The 21222-nt window shown below is 37.7% G+C and overlaps 2 protein-coding genes and 1 long non-coding RNA gene across 3 annotated transcripts in view; 1 reads left to right on the top strand and 2 right to left on the bottom strand.

The window, feature by feature from the left end:
- The window catches only part of IL6ST (interleukin 6 cytokine family signal transducer), a 32377-nt gene extending 11295 nt beyond the window's left edge, over positions 1–21082 (top strand). Inside the window, exons 6-16 of the mRNA XM_080972473.1 lie at positions 1096–1247; positions 3899–4055; positions 5828–5910; positions 6758–6977; positions 8542–8718; positions 9660–9761; positions 10407–10553; positions 12198–12338; positions 13355–13451; positions 14647–14728; positions 16107–21082. Coding sequence (XP_080828599.1) covers positions 1096–1247; positions 3899–4055; positions 5828–5910; positions 6758–6977; positions 8542–8718; positions 9660–9761; positions 10407–10553; positions 12198–12338; positions 13355–13451; positions 14647–14728; positions 16107–16802 — 2054 coding nt within the window. The 3' untranslated portion in view covers positions 16803–21082. The remainder of the gene's footprint in view (positions 1–1095; positions 1248–3898; positions 4056–5827; positions 5911–6757; positions 6978–8541; positions 8719–9659; positions 9762–10406; positions 10554–12197; positions 12339–13354; positions 13452–14646; positions 14729–16106) is intronic.
- Positions 1–21222, bottom strand: part of LOC308457887 (uncharacterized protein) — a gene marked incomplete at its 3' end in the record, with an annotated part of 71395 nt that overhangs the window by 24769 nt on the left and 25404 nt on the right. The gene's annotated exons all lie outside the window — the stretch shown is intronic.
- LOC308458481 lies at positions 4069–8533 on the bottom strand. Its single transcript, XR_013977464.1, has 3 exons — positions 8367–8533; positions 8025–8124; positions 4069–5396 (listed from the first exon to the last, which is right to left on the bottom strand). It is a non-coding gene; the product is annotated as an uncharacterized lncRNA (long non-coding RNA).

Below are 21222 nucleotides of genomic sequence, written 5' to 3'. Positions count from 1 at the left end.
TCTTTTGAAAGTTTTCCCTCAACGTCTAGCACGCCATGAATTTCCAGTTAACTTTCCATAAACTTTCCCATTGTTTCATACCAATATTATACCCAAAATCCTGGGCCCATTTAATCTTGGCGGCTTTAACCTCCTCCTCCTCTTTGACTTCCCAGTGAAGGAGGAGTCTTAATGTCTTGGAAAGAATTTTTGTTTTGGAATTGATCAAATCTGTTTCCAGTCTGGGTGCCTCTGTCGAAAACCCCTTTTTTTAATCTATCTTAAATGTCTCAAATAGTTGATAGTATTGAAACCAATCTGCTATTTGTTCTCTTACTTCTTCAAAACTTTTTAGCTTTAATTTGTTTGTTTCTTCCTATAGTAAAGTTTTGTAAGTTGGCAAGTTCCCTTCCGTATTTTTACTGCGGTTGCCTCAGCTGGTGAAATCTACTAGTCTTAGGCTCTAAAAGATCTTTATATTTCTCCCAAACCATGTACAGGGATTTTCTAACACTGCCTCATAATATAATTTTAGGTCAGACAGGGCAAAGCCTCCTCTTTCCTTTGCACTGATTAGAATTTGATGTTTAATTCTAGGTCTTTTTCCCTGCCATAAAAATTTTGAGATTTCTTTTTGCCAGGTTTTGAGGCAGCCCGTTCCACCCAGAATCAGAATTGTTTGGAAAAGAAAGAATAATTTGGGAAGCATGGTCATTTTGATGATAGAAATCTTTCCTAAAAATGAAAGGTTTAGCCGACTCCAAATCTTGGGGTTCCTTATAATCTCTTTCCAGGTTTTCATATAGTTATCCTGAAATAAATTGATGTTTTTTGGAGAGATCCAGATACTTAAGTATTTTGCTTTATTGCAGATCTTTAAGCCAGAGGTTTTTTACAGGTCTTCCTTCTCTTACATTGTTACATTTTTAAGCAGCAATTTTGTTTTGGAGAGGTTTAGTTTGAAGCCCACCACTTCTCTGAAAGTTTGTGCTCCTGTTATAAAGGAGCAAAAGTTGTGCTGTGTACCTGAATATTAGACTTCAAATTAATTGGAACCCATATATTAAAAACAATGAAATGGCCTGTGGCTAATTGAGTGCACATTTTTTCCCCTAGTAAAACCGCTGCCGCCATCCAATCTGTCCCTCAACTCAGGAGAATTTCCCAGAGTCCTAAAGCTATCATGGGAAAACCTATTTCATGAAGCACCACTGGAGCTGAGATTTCAAATTCGATACAAGATAATTGACAGTATAAACTGGATCCAGGTAACCCCACACCCATTATTTGTCAATTATTTTTTGTGGCATTTTCTTTTATACAGTTGGTGTGTTTGCATCCAAAGAGCTGTGACAGTTGCATTTTATCTACTAGAATGGTATTTGTTTAAATGAGAGAAAATATAGATTTCAGTTAAGTGTTCAGTGGAAACATTTATAAATTAAATAATGTGAAAAGAAATATAAAAAATCCTTGTTGGGAAAAGTGAAATAGAAATTTAAGAATAGGTCAGAAGGAAAATAAACTGTTGAGGAAGCTTGTCGATTCTACTTCACAGTAGTTTCTAAGGGATTGACAGGCTGCTGGCAGGATAGGAAAATAAGTTTGACTTGATAATTGTCGAAACTAAATTAAAAAAAAATCATTCCAGTAGCACCTTAGAGACCAACTAAGTTAGTTATTGGTATGAGCTTTCATGTGCATGCACACTTCTTCAGATCCCACATAAGCTTTATATAAGCTTGTATATAAGCTTTATATTGATAGCAAATGTCTATCCCTATTGGGATGGGTAATTGCAAGGTGTTGCATCTTTCAGAGGGAGTTATTCTGACTTTTTCCAGTAGTAGTACTGTGAGATTTGCAAATCGCTTCCAAGGCAAAATCACTTGGATTTCTGCTGAACCTGATGCTTCAGTTGGTTCAAGTCCATTAGAGGTCCCTAGAACATAATCAAATCACACCTTGTGGGATCATTTTCAAAGGTTGCAGTCCGAATATGTGGGCAGGACACTTGTGGCAGTGAGGCTGACAACGTGCCCTCCTGATCCCTACCCATCATGGCTGATAAAATCAGGACAGGATTTACTGAATGGGTCAAGAGTGTGGTTGATGCCTCATTACAGGAGTGAGTTATGTCCATCACTCTGAAGGTTATCCCCCCTGAGGTCCTCCAAGGTTTTAGAAAACTACCATCCAGTGTCTTAATATTCCCTGCACATATGCCCGGAGGAAACAGACTACATAGATCTATTCCAGTCTGGTTTCAGGTCCAGTTTTAACACTGAAACAGCTTAAAACACCCTTTTTAATTACCTTTATTAAGATATGCAATCCTCTTGGCTGCCCTTGACCTCTCAAAGGCTTTTGACACTATTGGCTATGGTGTCCTTCTAGTGCAACTCATTCCTACCTGCAGGGTCACAGCCAGAAAGTAGTTCTAGGAGGCTGTTCCTCGGCCCTGTGGCTTTTGATTTGCGCGGTCACGCAAAGGTCCATTCTGTCTTATGCTAGTCAACATTCTGTATGAAACTGTTGGGGACTGTCCTTTGAGGATTTGGCACAGTACCATCGCTATGCCAGCAATAATCGGCTCTACCTCTCCATTCTATCTGAATCTGGAAAGACTGTGAAAGTGTTGGACAAGTGTCTCGAAGCAATGATATAGCTAAATTCCTAAAACCGTTGAAAGGGAAACTTTAAAAAAAACAGCAAGAGCTCTTGCTGCAAATTCCTTCTCATTAGAATGGTGTAGTAGAAAAAGGAATAAGTGCCACAGCAAATATAATGTGAAGCAGTAAAGATCTAGCTCCAAGGGATACTTAGTCTACTTGGGTCTTTTATGATGAAGGCAGAAGGTTCCATCTGCTTAAGAACCCTGTCTCTACCTCCTGCTCCACATGAATTGCAGTACACATTAATTTGTGTGCTTTCACATTTTAAGACTATAAGCTTGGGATATTTTTTAAGACAGTGGAGGCTAAATTTCAGAATCCTGGTTTCAGACAGGATTAATGGCACGTGTGAACTTCTTGGAAAACTAGGCAGCTGCTTGAAACTAGTACTGGGCCAAAGTAGTGCCCAGCCAAATTTCATAGGTTTGAAGGATTGGGGGCAGAGTGAAATCTCTGCAAAGACTGCATTACTTATCACTAGGTGGCAGACTTCAAAAAGTATAAGAACTTCCTTTAACAACAACAAATCCGGGTCACCATTCTAGCCATTTTCTTGTATAGGGAAGACCTCTGGGAATACTGCTACACTTTTACAATGCCTTTAATTTATTGTTTTTAAAAAAAAAATAGAGAAAGGGAGAGAACCCTTTGCTGCATTGTAATGTACAATAGAGCTTTCTGAAATTAACCTTATCAGACCCCCTCAAAATACCCATATGATTTCTGTTACAATTGTAATTTCCTCTTGCCTACGGCATGTGATTGGAATAGAACCCAACTCAGTTAACCTCCTGTCAACCTATGGAAATAGGACAATTGGTAGCTTAACTTTTGTAGGTGGCGAGGGTTTAACTGGATACAATACCTGACCTGAAAAATATATATTCTGATGCTTGTTATCAACATACTTCAGGATTACAAAAAAAAAATGATGCAACATAAGAATTATTATAAAGTATAGTTACTTTCTCTCTCTTGATAAGATGTTTAGCTCCATAAGCTTTCTCAGTTTTTGAAGCAGGCAAAAAACACTAAATGGAGGGTGGAGAGAATAGTGACTAAACAATAGTGTAATTTGAATTTAAGTTCTTTATCACAATTTCATGTTTTATGCTAACAAGGGTCATTCAAACAAAAGATCTAAATTCGCTATGCTGATTTTGAGAGAGAGCTTGAAAATTCAGTATAGTGAATGTTGTTCATTCCCTAGTAGCACTTCTTAAAGCCCAGTTTCATTTTGGCAGGTTCCTCTTGAAGACACAGCAACACACAGAGATTCCTTCTTCATTCAAGATCTCAGACCAAACACAAAATATGTGTTTCAGCTGCGTTGTGTAACTAGTTGGGGAGAGCACTGGAGTGACTGGAGTAAAGAAGTAGTTGGGTTCACAGCTGAAGATAGTAAGTAAGATTCCAAACTTCTCCAGTTTGCTCCGAATTGTCAAAATGTGTTTCTGATTAAAAGGTTTCTACACAATAAATATGTATACATATGTGTAATAACTATGATACAATAGAATGCAATTTGTCATTTAAATCATGAGTAGCAAACAGTAGTTATTAATATTTGCGAATTTACTTTGATGTTCGTTCATCTCTTATTAACCTCCCAAGTAATGGTTCAGCATTATCTTGTACTTTGTTTCACAATAGATGATGATAAAGCTCAATTTATCAACAAATTAATAAGTTTTCTTCTCTTACCTTGACAAATTTGACAATTTTACCATTTGAACTGTAAATCATCCCTGTATCTCAGAGGGTTGGCTTCCTCTCCCCCCCCCCCCATTATAGTTGATTACCATATGGCCAGCTGCTAATAAGTACAGTAGGCTTATAACTTACAAGCATTTACCTTGGGCACATTCAGCTTTACATGCTTGACAAAATAATAATATAATAATAATTAAAAAGGGGAACCAGGAAAAAAGACTTTGGCAATTCCACTCACCATTTCACCCAGTGTGTTTTGACTATATACAATTTCGGCTTTAGGCACGATTCCCAAAACGTAACCCTCACATGAGTTGAGGGCTTACTGTGAATCACCAGCTCGCTATCTTCTGACATAATCAGATATTTGACACAATCAAATAAAGTAACTATTGGGTTCTAATTTCCTGTATTTCACAGATTACCAACATACAAAAAAGATTTTATTTTTGGAGAAGGCCAAATTATTTGGTACCTATCTATATTTTAGCATTAATTCTACAACATACTTGATTTGTACCCCTATAAATGTGGTTTAAACCTTAAAGAGATTAAGAACTAACAAAAATGGTTTATAAAACAATTATTCTATGTTGATATTGAGAGTTTGATTTGGAACATGTTTCCAAAGCTATTGACATGTTCATTGATGCTTGAAACACCAACTCTTATTCTCATAAGAGCCAGTGTGGTGTAGTGGTTAAGAGCGGTAGACTCGTAATCTGGTGAACCGGGTTCACGTCTCCGCTCCTCCACATGCAGCCCATGGGTGACCTTGGGCTGGTCATACTTCTTTGAAGTCTCTCAGCCTCACTCACCTCACAGAGTGTTTGTTGTGGGGGAGGAAGGGAAAGGAGAATGTTAGCCGCTTTGAGACTCCTTTGGGTAGTGATAAAGCGGGATATCAAATCCAAACTCCTCTTCTTCTTCTTCTTCTTCTTCTTCTTCTTCTTCTCATTTGGATTGGAAGTTAGTACAAGATAAATCAAAATCCATGAACGTGCTGTATGTATTCCTCAAAAACCTATTCTAGAAATAAAAAAAATTATAATGACTTTCTGTACCTGCTTTCTTATCTTCCCCATTCCCTCACTATATTCCTAATTGGTGGTGAGTAAAAAGTTTGGGCCTTTTAGCCCGCCTGGGTCTGTCTTTCCTTCAGATCACACAACTGTGATCCTTACTTCAGAAAAGCTGTAGGAGCCTCCCAGCCACTTTTCCTGGCTGTTTGTCCCAAATCATGGAGGTGATACCAGCAGACACATGCCTGGCTGTATGTCACAGCCGACCATTGGATGACTAGATTGCTGCTATTCTTCATGCTCCATCTACTGCAGCAAAGCACTTGTGAATATATATATAAGCTTGAATCTTTTTCAGTACCCTACATATATATTAAAGAAAAATGAATAGTGGGCTAAATAAACATGATTCTTAAGAGAGATGTTTGTCTTTATCAGAACCAACTAAAGGACCAGATCTGTGGAGGAAGATTAGTCCTGTTCACTCACCAGAAAACTGGACTCTGGTGCTGATCTGGAAGGTAAGTAGTACCAAATTTACTACACTGCATGTCTGATTTCCTCATGTTCTCACTAATATCTGTCATCTGCACTCAAACATAATTCCTGTTATATGTAAACTCATGATACTATAACACTACTGTAAACACTTTCTTCTAGGTGGTAGTTTCTTTCACAATATATTGCACTCAAGTGTAAGATATGCACACGTGTAGTTTATGAAGTAAAAGGCTCATGTATGTCACATTTGCTACTTGTCCGTTTTAAAAATAAACAGGGATGAAGATCTTATGCTTTCTTAGTCCTTGCTTCTGCAAACTACAAGTTGTACAGGTATATATGTGCCCTTCTCCGTAAACATGGCACACATGGATGTAGTTTCTGGATAATGGTTCTGTGAAATACTGCTTGAGAATTGTCCATGTTTAGCTTATGAGGCAAAATAATTTTGAGTGAAGTGATTTATTCTCTTTGAACAAAGCTTTAACACGTAAGCCTGATCTCAGCAAGTTACAAGATAGTGTGTTCCTGTCATAATGGATGAGAAGCATGAAATGATGTTAGCTGGAGCATTGTGCCCAAGGCCAGATGGTAAAATATAATGTCTGTGTAGGACTTTGGAAAAGGTATCATGAATAGCTCTGTAGTAGACACACTTTGCATAAAAAAGGATCCTTGTACAATATTGGTTAGGATCTTGGTTAGCAAGTCCGAGAAAGGCTCTGCCTTAGACATTGGTGAGCTGCAGCTCATCAGAATAGATGGTTCTGGCTTAAGTGACCCATAAAGGTCTTACTCTCATTAGCTAATCTCAGATGTTCACATATAAATGGTTAAATAAAACAGATCTTTTTCTATTTTGGACAGGAGTTAAATCCTTCTGAAGCTAATGGAATAATTTTGAAATACGATGTATCTATCTTGGGAAAGCCACCACTTCATTTTCAACAGCAATTCTACAGTCTGAACACCACACAGCTGACTCTAAATGTAGAAAATGGGACATATGAAGTGAGAATTAAAGCATCAAACAGTGTGGGTGAATCTCCTGCATCAGTTTTGCTGATCCCAGCAACTAACTCAAGAGGTAAGTTTTCCCACATGGCATTGAGTATATATCCCACTTTTTTGCCTACTTCACACATCCCATTAGAAGGATCGCATGTAAGATTAAACTAAACGGTCAACCACAACACTTAAGTGAATGCTACTGAAAAGTTTGTGCTGCACTCCTTCCTTGCTCCTGCTGCACGGCGAACAAAAAAAGTTTGGCTTGTCATGTCATCTGAACCCAGGTCCTTGGTTTGTATCTTGCTACACAAACCAGGAGCAGCAGCCAAGGTTTGTGCTTGCTGCTTGTGGTTTGTTAGGGGAGAAACAAACCTCAAGCCTGAGTTTGGAAGACACAACAAAGCCAGAAAAGTACAGCAAGAACTTTTTAGCCACATGTTGCACATTCACATTAAATCATAGTTCGTTTCTAACTGTGGTTTAATGTAATGTGTAAACTGCATCCCCACAAGAGGAGGAAATATTTCAAATGTAAACTTATTGAAGGATATCAGTCTTTCAGTTTCTGTTTGTTTTCAAATTAGCATTGCATCTGTCCAGTTCATTTTATTTTATTACATGTATAATGCACCTTTCTTCTGTCATGGAACCCAAAATGGCGTACATGGTTCCAGGCTATCTAGGTATTTGCTATACCCAGAACTGCTTAGCTTCAACCAAAAGGTCACTTCAGATAATGCTGCTGCTTCCTCATCAAATCTCTTTTCTTTTAACTTAAGATCCAGGTGCTTTACAGGATAGCTTCTAAATGTTTGACTTATTTAAGGCAGTGTAGGCATTAGTAAATGGAAGCAAGCTTGTGAGACTTGGCATCTTCATTCTAATTGGACTATTAGCAAAGCAAGTGGACAATACCAATACAAATTATTTATTATGAAGTCATAACCTGCAACAAAATAAAACCAATAATCCTACAAGCATCTGTCATGGATGTTTTAGCTGAGATTCATGCATTGCAGGGGGTTGGACTAGATGACCCCTGCCGTGTCTTTAAAATTTATGACTCTATGATAAGTAAAATACTATAACATACAAATACATTAAAATGGGTTGTAATACTTACAGCCCCATTCTACAGAAGTCTATAGCTGAGAGGAACAAGTGGGGATTACATATCTGGTATCTGTAAGACTTCCTCTGAAATACGTGGCACCACCTAAGAACTGAAACAGGAATAAGTACATATTAAAAACGTATTTTATTCCCTTACTATATACTGCTATATTTATATGGCAATTTCTCATTGTGGTGGACCTGCCCACTAATAGGTCATTTTTATTTTTTGCTTTCAGCCATTGCAGCACAATAGCTATTAAGGAGAAATGAAAACTTTATTAAATGTGCTTCAAAATGTAAACATTTGAATTCTCTTTGGGTGTCAAAACTTGATTGAATTACAACTTACCTTGAAAGGTGTTTGATCTGTGACCTTCGGCATCTGCTCAGGCTTTATTAACATTTTGTTGAAGTGAAATATAATTGCAGCTCTCCAACAACCCCTTTTAGTTTTTTAATGTTTGAAATGTTATTCTTTTAGAAATAAAAATACTAATTTAACAGTATGTTTATGGTCATTTCAGCTCCAGTGAAAAATCTTACAGCATTTCCTAAAGATGGCAAGCTCTGGGTAGAGTGGACAGTTCCTAAAACTGATGTTAATAGATACATAATTGAATGGTATGAAGAGTGTGACAATTTGACATGTGCTAGTGAATGGCAACAGGAGTCTGGAACGAAAAATCGCACATTTTTAAGAGGTAACTCTCAATATTTATAAACTCTTCGATATTTATTGAGTACACAAACATTTTTTATACCTTACAGAAATGTGATTTTGTGTTTTTTTTAAGATAAAAAGGCACTTGTAATTTGACATCTTTTTAAATATAAAAGAAATATAAATATGTCTATAATATCTGATATTTTTAGTGAGTCTCTAAGCTCCTGTCACACATGGGGAGGAATTCCTTTAGGGCACTTTTTATAGGTTGAGAGAGATTGATTCAATGTTACAGCATGCCAGTTTTGCCCTTTTGTGAAGTCTATCAGTGTGTGTGCCCTTCTTTGCCAATGACTGAGCTCTGAATAAAATCAGTCTCCCTTTCATCATAGTCCAGAGGTGATCCTGCTTCTCATCCCTTTTGTGTCAGGGGAACATATTGAAGCCTGCAAGAGAGACAACAGAGCTCAGTAGCTACACTAACAACAGATGGGAAAACAGACCTTGGGTGTCACAGCTATGCCAGGAGTATGTTTAGCTTCTTCAGGATTACAGTTTTCCAGTATAGTTAAGAAACTCTCTGACACTGCATTTACTAGGTAACTTCACAGATTTTCATGGAGAATGCTGTTCTGTCCCCACCCATGGATAGCTTGGTCATCGCAACTGCAAAAGTTCCCTTTTAGACATTTCAGATAGAGAATAAGTATGAAACATTTGCACAATCACTTACCAGCATGTCCTATATAGCATCCAAGATTCATTCAGATGTATTTTAGAATAACTTCTAGGCTGTTCAGCTGACTTTCCAGGTATTTAAGAGTATTTGTACCCCACTCTTCAGCTGAAAAGGCTGCTGGAGTGTAAATGAAGGGATTTGATTAAAGGAAATTGATGAACTAGTGTTCAAAATGGAAATGTCAGTGGATCTATATATATGTGAATATGCAAATCTGATTTTTAAAATTATTTCCTTAGGAGGCATAAAGCCACGGAAAAGCTATAAAATAAGTGTGTATCCATTATATTCAAATGGTCAAGGAGAAGAAAGATCAATACAAGCATACCTTGAAGAAGATGGTACGTTTAAAGCACCAGAATTTCTCTTGCATGACAGTAGCCAAAAACGTCTTCGAACTTCTCCATCAATAGGTGGCATGACTGCATTGGGCAGATGTTGTTTTCTGAGAAATTAACTCACATTGTGCAGCTAGCTTAAGGGTTGGCCAAACCAGATTCATGTGGTCATATGGTTTCTATTTTTAATGTGATAAGTAAAGAAAGAAACCTCCAGAGTCTTTAGCTTTCTTCTGATGTGACTAGTAATCTAGTGTTTACTCATGTGCTCCTCTCTCCTTTGCTCTGGAAATATTTATGAAAATCTGTGATAAATGGCCTATACTTTTTAAATGTGGAGGTTTTTTTACTTTTTACTTTTTATTCTCTGTACATAGTTATTAATATACGGGCTCTTATTATGCAAACCTTGTTGTCTTCGTTATTATAATAATTTCTTAGAAATCTCAACAAAATACAGACTTTGAAAATTAAAGGTTCTTCTTTTCTTACAATACAATCAGACATAGTATGTCATTTACCAGTATACCTTCAGTCTTGTTCCATATTAAAACAGATAAAATGGCATTTTAATATAACAAACTTACTATATGCAGTTATCTAGAATTTGCTCTTCAGAATTAATTTTTAAATATTTTCCACTAATAGCACCTGCTATAGGTCCCACTGTTCGGACAGCAAAAGTTGGAAAAACTGACGCCCTTATTGAATGGGAACCTCTTTCAGTAGAAGAACAGAATGGATTTATCAAATACTACAATATAATTTACAGAACAGCTACTGGAAATGAAACAGGTAATTGAGTTTTGCTTATTATGTTTAAATATATGATTCGACTGAGATTACTTTTTCTAAATACATTTTAAGCTTTATTTTTGCCTTTTTCTCTACCCAAACTCCAGACATTTTAAGTTATCATTTATGTCTGCAGCAGCATCATAACTTATAGTGATGTGGCACAAGTGTAGTAATTGCTATACCTCATTATGCTTATATTTTTTGCTGGCTCATATTTCTAGGAACAATTTTTTTCTTTTATAAAATCATTCCTTTTGACTGTGATCTATAGGAACTTTCAGTCATAAATTAAGCTCACTTCCTTCCAATTACTGAGTCGGCTCTCTTTGGTGTGGCATTTAGCCTTTTACAACTTCCGTGAAATATATAAAAAGCTCTTCAAGCTTTCATATCCTGACAAGCATAATATGCTCTATGTGAGTTTGTTTTGATGATCTGGAGGTTGCAGCTGATGTAGAATGCAGAGGATACCTCTTGAATAGTGGGTCACTGGAAAGTCATTAGGCATTAAAGCATCTGAGTGTTTGCTGACTTTTCTACAGCCTTTTGTACACAGCACCAGATGCTCATTTTGACTAATGAGTGGCATAATCTAAATATCTTACCTCCTCCCATGTGCCCTACCACAGCCCCAAAAGATAAATGGAGAGCATGCTCGTTTGCCAAGATAGTAAGGTATCTCAGCAAATACTTTTTCATAGATTTATGCATTGGAGTTTCTTCAAACCTTTTCATTTGATAGAGAGGAGGGTTTCTCCACACATGCAGAAAGAAAGGGGAGATTGTGGCCTGCTTCAGAAGTAACATTAAACCATGGTTTTGCACTACATGGAGAAGCAGAAACAGAAGCAAGCCATGGGTGATCGCTCTCCTCTTCTCCAGTGTTGACTGCAAAGGGATTGAAAGCACTTCACTTGTTTTAAAGAAACTTGAGTTTATCATTGCTTCTAAACCACGGAAATACTGGTTGGTTTAACATATAATTTGTTAAAAACAAACCAAGATCAAATTGTGGTTCCTGATCTTGGTTAGTATAGTTTAACTAACAAGAGTTTCAGCAGTTCAGGTCTAATGATATTCTGGTTAGTTTAAAAAAAAAAAAACTGGAGGGGATGTTTCCGGTCCTGTTGTAGTCATGCCTGGAGAAGGAAGGGGGCGGGGAGTACATGAGGCTGAAACTTGCTTCTGCTCACATAACACTAAGTCATAGCTTAGTGTTTTGTAGCACCAGTGCTCTTACAGCAAACTTCATTATTGCTGTGTTAAATATTTTTATTTAAAAACAATTTTGAAGTTTAATCTTAAAGAAAATGAAACATACGTTATTTTACACTTCCTTTAAATTTTTAATTTATTTAAATTAAGGTCACAAACTTCTAACAAGATCTCTATTTACACTTTCACTTCTTTTCTAGTAGAGAATTGAACTTGAAACAAGTACTGCTTATTTGGTGGTAGGGGTGTTATAGAAGAGTTTTATTTACCAGGCATGCAAGTTGAAGTACAGTCTTCACATCTTCTTTTTATTTGAATCATGAAAATTATAAGTCATGGGTAAAACTGGTTTTGCTTGTATAGTGTTAATACAAGAGCTGTACTGTTTTATATAACGCATATCAAATGGGTGATTTTTATTTCCAGTTGTGTTTGTGGACCCTTCTAAAACGGAGTACCCACTGTCGTCCTTATCAAGTGACACTTTATACATGGTGCAGGTAGCAGCATACACAAAAAATGGAGGGAAAAGGGGTCCTGCTTTTACATTTACTACAAAGAAATTTGGTAAGTTCTTACATAAAATGTTTAATATGTTTAATTGTTGAACTGCTCGGGACCTAGTATGCGTTGGTAGTGCCACATGTCTAGTTTCATAGTTTAACCTTAAGTAGTACTCTGGGACTGTATTCCACACTTGATAACCCTCACTTGATTATCAAAAGCAACCATTAGTCTCATTTGAAAGGTGGCTTGGGTCCATCCATCATGTGATGCCATCTAGTGCCCAATGACAGAAATGGCATTTGAAGTCAAAGCATCCGCTTAAAATAACTGGAAGGAATAGAATACCTGTGCATACCTGTGCATTGACTGAGTGCATTCCCTGTCTTTGGACACTAGATGGCATCACACCACACAGGTTGGATGGACACTCACTGAAAACATGAATTAAGATGGGTCAATATTACCACATGTTTTCTCACCTCTGCATATTACCTAGAGATACCTTTTTACATTATCTTCACATACTTAAGAGAGGGTCTTTTGAGTGGCTGTATCCGGGCTTTGAAACTCCTTACAGCGGAGGCTCATAGACCTAGCCCCCTTGTTGATGGCCTTCTGCTGGCAGGCAAAGCCCTTATGTAAGTGGGCATTTGGCCTGCCAGGGTGGATTTGTTCTGCCATATTGCTGTAATTTATGTTCTCAACTAGTTGTCCTTTCTTACGTTTTAAATCTGCTCTTCCTTCCTTTTGATATTGGAATTGTATTACTGCTTATTTTGTGTGGATCAGTTACTTTTTATTCTGGATTTTATTGTTAGTCACCGTAGGCTTTGCCTTATTATTTATTTTTAAGTAGGGCAAAAGTGTAACAAAATAGAAGAATTTGCGTATTATGCCTTAAACCTCATCTAAATCATTTAAACTTTTTTTTTTCTCAAGCAAAGAAGACTAGGATCAGATTCTGAAAGACTTACTTTATACTAATGGATTTCATGTTTTTAAAATATGATTGTACTAAGCACAGCATTTTTAGGGAGATATTAAAAACATCTAACATTTTGTCTTTTACCTTTTAGCGGAAGGAGAAATTGAAGCAATTGTTGTCCCTGTGTGCCTAGCAATCCTGCTATTTACTCTTTTAGGTGTATTATTTTGCTTCAACAAACGAGATAGGTAAGCACCCTTATTTCAGTACATTGCATGGATAATATGCTGCATTAACACTGAAAGAGGTATTAGGCAAAAGTCCTGAGTTTGCTCTGATTGGGTTTTTTTTCCTTTCAAGCCCAGGGCTGCATTTCCTCATGGGCAGTCTTGAGGCAGGGAGGGGCTGCTGCTTGACACTGGTGGATACAAAATGCCAGAGAAACAGATATTGTTCTTTGGATAATAGGCTACACTGCATACACTCATATCTCTCCTTCCAGGCAAGCAAGGGCAACTATCACAATTCAAGGGCATGTACCAGCCAGGCAACAGCAGAAGAGAACACAGGGTCAGGGAAAGGGGTATAGCTTGGGGTGGGTCCCATGTTCACATTCAGGCCCTGGGCCTGACATTTCCCACCCCTGCTTTTTGTAATCCTACAGAAAGAATTTATAAAACTTCTCATATTTTAGTTGGTGTATGTGTGTGTAATAATTTACATATTACCTTTCAGCTCTTGAAAGTACCCTCAAGACAGTTCATAGCATTAAAACAGATGATGAGCAGATTCACAACCTGGTTGGAATTAAAGCAAGTCAGAATCCTTTAGTTTTAACCCACCTGCCTAAATATTGTTGGAGTGGGGGAGTACAATTATCTCCTTTTAAGGGAATGTTCCACAGCTAGGGTGCTGCAGCAGCGAAGGCTGTTCCACATCCCAGCCAGCCATGTCTCCTATAGAGATGGCACATGGAGCAGTGCATCTGGCTGGGGTGTGGAACAGAACATTCTTGGTTGTGTCATGGATTGTATGCATTTGTTTAGAAAGAAAGAAAACAGACTTTTGTAGTTTCTGGGCCTTATTGCCCCTTCCTTTTACAGCCATAGTGATGCTAAGTAAGGAAAACATTCCAACCTGGCCCAGTGCAAGTCTCTCCTGGCTTCCTTTTCTCAGTCAGAGCTGCCCTCACTGTGAAGGGGAAAGAGGCTGTCAGTGGTTTTCCAGATCTAGCATCAGACCTAGAATACTTGAAACATCTTCTGTCTGCATAATATTTTCCCCTATTCACAAGGTGTGGCCAAGACCACAGGATCCCTGTTCACCTATATACAAAACTCAAAAATCATAACATTGAGAATCTGAAAGTTGGAGCTTAACATTGGTGTAAGTTTATCAGTAGGCACTTGCAATGCAATGACTTTTCTCTTGATCCTTTGCCAGCATCAAGAAGCACATCTGGCCTAACGTGCCTGATCCTTCTAAGAGTGTTATTGCCCAGTGGTCACCACAAACACCATCAAAGGTAAGAACAAAAACAGACTATTCTGAAGTAATTTGTCGTCCTCATCATTGTTTATTTGTATGCTTCCTTTCCATAGTTAAACCACTAATGTGGCAGTAGGATGTAAAAGGATAGTAATGGTTGGGAAGTGAAAACAGGCTAGAAATAAAATATTTTATTGTGGAATTTAATAGCATCCATTCTTGGGATATGAGTATCCCTGCCACAAAAATTCTTCATAGTCCAACAGTAACTGTGACTTTGTGTTTAAAAACAGGACTTGCATTAACAGAAACCGAAACTGAGTCTTCAGAACAGTGTAGAGATGTTACAAATTGCTCCAGAAATTAGTAGCTGAAAAGTGTTGTATTGCAAGGGAAAATCTTGAGTGGAGAGTTGCTTCTTGGCACTTGACCTCTGCCACAAGTACAGAAAGAAGGGGAATAATAACTTGACACTGAAGGAAAGGGCATTTCCGATATTAGGCCCAGAACGAGTGTTCACCGCCAGGTGCACTCTTGCACCATTGAAATAATAAATATGAATGCCTTTAGGGCAGAGGTGAACAGAAGGTAGATAACAAATTTCAGGTAGATCTTTGGATGGTTTTTAGTAGATTACTGATGTTGCTGCAAACAGCTGGAGATCAGAAAGCAACTTTTTCCTTTGGATAACACTGCTGAAATAAAGCTGGGGGGGATTTGGAATAGAGAGCTAATTTCTGGTAATGAAAACAAATTCCTGGGCTGAGAGGCACTCAGAGGTGCTCTCGTCTTCAATTCTAAGAACACCTCTGCCCCTCTTTCTAATCAACTGAATTGTGCTTGGCTCCAGCTGGTGGATCTGTGGGGTCTGAGAAAAAACAAAGATCCTGCAGGCTTGAAATCTGCCTACTCCTTTAGGGAACATGGAGATTGCTACAACAAACTCTCATGTATTGAGATTTAAAGATGAAAAATAAAAAGAAATACCCAGTTAGATGCAAGGTCCAGCACTTCTCATTTGAAAAGTTGTGGAGGAGGGAATTACTGTTGCATTTTTGAATCCGTAAACATGGAAGAAACTTAATATTTTTAATCCGTTAAGTAGAAATAATGAATTTGCTATCCTGGAGAGAATCCAATTTTATATACAGAAACTTTTTGAACCATGTTTGGAGAATAATGCAAATACGGCAGTAGCACTGTTGTGAACTTTGAATAATTCAGTATTTAGGCGATAGGGCGTTAAAGCCAAAAGACTGAATTGGAGCTGTACTAACTCGCTGTTCAAGTAGCTATAAGTCCTAGAAGGCTTTTTGAGTGCATGCTAATGACAGCATAATCTAGATCCTGAACATAGTTAATCAAGTTGCATCATTTAAAGGTAGCATTAATTAAATCTATGGTTTTTTCCTTAGCATTTTCATCATTCCAAAGATCAAATATATCCAGAAGGCAGCTTTACTGATGTCAGTGTGGTTGAAATTGACAAGAAGTCATTTTCTGAACAGGATCCTAAGCCTTTTGACTTGCTTAGAAAGGAGAAAAATGCCTCAGAAGGGCACAGCAGTGGTATAGGGGGGTCATCCTGCATGTCTTCTCCTCGACAAAGCGTTTCTGACAGCGATGAAGGCGAACCTGCTCAAAATACTTCCAGCACTGTGCAGTATTCAACTGTTGTACCCAATGGCTACCGGGACCAGATACCTTCAGTCCAAGTCTTTTCAAGGTCTGAGTCAACGCAACCTCTACTAGACTCGGAGGAGAGGCCCGAAGATCCGCCAGTGCTGGGAAGCGACAACTCGACACCAAGGCATCGCTATTTCAAACAGAATTGTAATAACGATGATACAGTCATGGATGAGCCTCATTTGGATGGGGCAAAACAGATTTCTCCAATAAATGAGGAAGATGCTGCTGGACCTCAGACTTTGCAAATGTGTAGCTCTGGCCCAGATGAACATGAGGTTGCCTTAGCAGGTGCTTTCCACCCAAGCCCCAAAGGACTAGCTGCAGAGTTTGAAACAATGAGAACAAATGCAGTGACAGAGGATGAGGTCCCAAAGTGTTACTTACCACAGACTGTAAAGCAGGGTGGTTATATGCCCCAGTGAGGAGACACTGCCACCAGTAGATACTGTTACATTATTGGTTCTGATAAGTTAAACTGTTTTTTTAATCTTGCTTCTGCTGAACAATTCAGGTTCATTTATGGAAGAAAACGTGGACAACATAGGTTTGCAGACTTTGATTTAAGTTGGAAGTTTCCACCCGTTCTTGCAGAAATATTCCTTCAAGCACTACATGTCACTCAACTTTTCAGGCAAATTAGTTGCCATTCAGTTTTCTTCTGGGGCATCACACTTCTTTTAAATTAAAATGGAACACACCTCATTTTGCTAGAGGTAACGGCATAGAGATGGAGACTGACTGTGAATACCTTCTTACAGGATGAAGAGATTAGTGTATTATATTATGAAATGTGCTCTTTTCATCAACTTTGTTGTCAGCTATGTAAAAGTACAGTGTTTTATATTGGAACAACTGTGCTTTAAAAATAATCTGGAGACCAAATCTGTGGCCAAACTTATGGCAGAATCAAAATATTAGAATGGCATCTAATATTCCCAGATTAATGGACCAGAAACATTTTGTTTGGAAATGTGCCCTCCTTGCCAGTCAAGAACTACAAGCCAGTGGAGTGAGATATTTACATGAATCATGACTATCAAAATACTATTAACGTCAAATGCCAGTATTTCATACCCTTCCTGTCTTGCAAATTGAGCCAAATCTACTGCCGTTTAAACACTTTTAGAACTCATAACCTGTGCATTTATAAGTGCACTTTTTTGCTTTTTATCAGGATAGACTTGGGTGAAGTAAACATATTTAATAATAGATAATGAAGTTATATAGTAAGTGTGTTTTTAAGGGGGGAAATCCACTGCTCTTTCTGACTGCCAATGCCAGGTTCTAGTATTCCCTGCTGCCATTATTAATTTGTAGAACAGAAGAAGAAAACTGCATAGCCATGGCGGACCCACAAAGACATCTTGAAGAACTGCAATATTGGCACTCTGCATGGAGGGTTTTCTCTTTCGCCAATGAATAAATCTAGAAACATTTCTTGCAGATTCTATTTGTATTTAATATAAAATCATTAAGTTGAGACTGATTTTTGAAGCAATCCAAAAGCACTACAATTGTTTTAACAGGAAATAAAGCTTAATTTGATTCTTCCTCAACAATTTAACTATGGTAGTGATTGTGTTTTGAAATCTCAGTGGCTTTTACTTTGTAAGCTCTTGCACTGTAATTGGTGGCTATGAAGATCAGCCAGCCAATCTCTTAAGAATGAATAGCTGTAAAACACATTTTAATGTTTTAAGGGTTTCTTCTATGAAAACAATTCTGATTACAGCAATGTTCTTGGAGTTCATAAATTATAATAATGAGTTTGTGCCATGACCACCCCAGAATTGTTTTTTATGTTGAGCTAATAGATTTACTCTTCACCTGCTTGTAGTGCATGGCTCCTTAATGCCACTTTTATGATGCCGTCAGTTATACTTCATCCAGTGCTCTAAAAATGTAATGAATGCCAACAATATTCAGTCCATAGTTTATTGTGATTTTTCTATTTTTCAGAAACAAATCTTCCCAAGATTTATTTTGGGGGAAAGCAAAGTTTACACTGTGAATAGTGTTCTGGGTGCTTAACTAAACCTGCAATCCTAACACCTTACCTGGGAGTAAGCCCCATTGTGCTTTTTGAACTTGTCCTATACAGACCCCGGTAAAATAAATGTAAGTTTCTCAGTGGCAAAAGCAGTCTGTTGTGACCATAATACATTCTTCTTATATGGTATCACAAGTGTCAGAATCCCATTTTAATGCTTGAGCTGTCTGTCTTCATGTTAGTCTCCAACACAGACAATTTAGTTCTACAATCATCTTACTTCATTACAGTTAAATATAGTTTAAAACACGTTGTTTGAAGCTTAGACTCGCCTTTCCTTGTTTAGCAAGCTTACCTCACCAAAATTTAAAAATATTTTAAAATAAATTTAAAAAATGGATCTTCAGTGGAAGTACTCATGAAAAGTTTTATTGAGCATTTTCAAAAGTTTGTCACAGGGTATGGTATGAGACAACATGGAACTATACCTTGCTAAAGCTTAGTAGGTTTAGGTCTGGTCTGTCCTGAATGGGGACTACCTAAGAGTCATTTATGCCTTGCCTTGGGTTCCATAATGAAAGAAAGGCAAGCTATAAATTGTTTTCCTTCTCTGGTACTCTAAATGCGCAATCCCTCTTAGTGATTTGTTATGCAGAACACAGAGTATTGTCTTGACATTTATTTGGGAGGGGCTGTCTCAATCAAATCAATGCCGCTAACAGTGCAATCTTATACATGTCTACTTAAAAATAAGTCCCAGAGTTCAATGGAGCAAGCTCCCAGGTGTGTATGAAATAAGAGTACAGAATTCTAGCCTTAAGTTTGCAATCCTATGAACACTTCCTAGTTCCATTGAAACCAGTGGAATTTAACTTCTGAAGCTTTTCTGGTGTGCAGAGAGGAAATGTCCAATCGCCCATTGCCTGTGAAAGTTGGGCTTTAGTTCCACCTGCTGGTTGAAGGCAAGATGAACTCTTGGGAAGAGGAAGCCCCCTCAATTCAGTTTACTCCTGCCTTTGTGTATTATTTAATACACCATTATAATGTTGAAAAGAGGGTTTTGAGATTTTGCTTCATTTGGCCGCATCAAAAGCTGATTTGTGACATTAAAAAATATCACCTAACATCTTCCTCAGGCATGTCAACACTAAATTGCCTGAATCCAGTTAACAGGCAATGTAAGGTAAAAGGTTATTTACATGCTCTATATATGTATCTTTGTGGGGGAGATTTCACATGTGACATGCTTATTTTCTGTATTGAGAAAGCCACACTGCAGAAATTGACCTTAAAGCACTGCTTTCAAAAAATACAAAACCAAAAAAACCTGAACACCTGTTTCAGAGTTCTGAAGCAAGCTGAAATAAAAATGTAAACCTTTTTTAAGGTTAAGTATTACCCATTCCTTTGTGAGAGATAGAATTGTTATGTAATAAAATTCTACATACATGTAATTTTGTTCATAAAATTCAAACTAATGTGGCATTAAGTGTGACTTATAATTAAACACTGTGGTTTACTTTATCATGCATGGATTTAAACCAGATTCTGTTCTTAAATACTCAGAATTAAGGCTGAATTCAGTAGGACTTGCACATGGGTGCCTTGCTTGCATTTGGTGTCAGTGGGGTGAAACAACAAAGACCTTCATACAAGCTCTGAGTTCAGATGTTCTGGAGCAATGCATTCCCTAACTCTGTATAGCATTTGTACATAGGCTGGTTGCAGGGATAGTACGAATACATTAACAATTTATTCTGATACATGCATTCCATCCTATGTAATATGCTACCCATGTCTCTTTCTCACCCAATACTGTCTCCTTATGTTGCTTGTTAGCTAAAGTGATGGACCAACAAAATGTATGGAGATATACCATGCTCTGTTCTGACTGCTGGGTGGAATGTTTGCTGGAGAACTTTGTCTTTTAAGTCTGCAGAAAAGTTGGAAACCTCATTTGATTTCAAAACAGCTGTGAAAATTTGATGCTGAACATCAGTATTGTAGCTTACTGCTCCAGACATATATCTGGTAAAGGTTCATAAACACCTTTTGATTGTCAACTCACAGTAATGCACACAGTGCTTAATTTTTCATCGGGACCTGTCTGTGCTGCAGCTTGATACAACCATTTACAATCATTCACATGACTATGTACTCTAGGAGGAAGGTTCTTGTCTGGGGCAATTAACTAAGATGTACTTCCTACTTCCTGTCTGGCTTGGCTAGATGTGACCTGTTTCAACCAAGACCATACAAATGCAAGATAAAATCTCAAAGATAAGGCACGGTCTTGAAGTTGCAGCCACTCAACTTCAATAGGTCACACTTTAGTGAAGACAACCTTCCACTAAAAAAAAGGAAAGCTGTGCAAACACCTTTCAGGCATGCCTGGAGCAATTCCCAGAATTTCTTGGGCAGTTGTTTCAGGTCAACTGACAGTCAATTCAGCTCCCAACTAAGCACTGACATGTAGTCACCTGCTAGCATAAACAAGCCCTTGGCCATCCCTTATATAAGAACTTCTGATACCCATTCTCATCTCTATATAGATGCATGTTTGTCATCCTCACTGTTGTGCAAACTATTGTTAACATATCTATTTGTGTAGCCGTCAGTGTTTTTGGAGTACCATATGTTGTATGTGTATGTTGCTTTTCTAGCTGCATAAGACTATGAAGTCATAATTAAAAGTTGTCTTTTTGTTTCTCAGTATTTCCCAGCAGTGTTTTGCTTTGTGTTTGTTTTGTTACATTATATTCATTAGTGCAGTGGCTACAAAACTGTAGGTCCATATATACTGCTGTGCTGGAAGAGAAATATTTTGGAAAAGTCTCACCTGTTTGATGCAT

This window comes from Podarcis pityusensis (assembly GCF_964106645.2).
Source record: "Podarcis pityusensis genome assembly, chromosome: 11".
NCBI lineage: Eukaryota > Metazoa > Chordata > Lepidosauria > Squamata > Lacertidae > Podarcis > Podarcis pityusensis.
The sequence above is the reverse complement of the archived record's forward strand: the minus strand, read 5'-3'. Positions and strand labels throughout refer to the sequence as shown.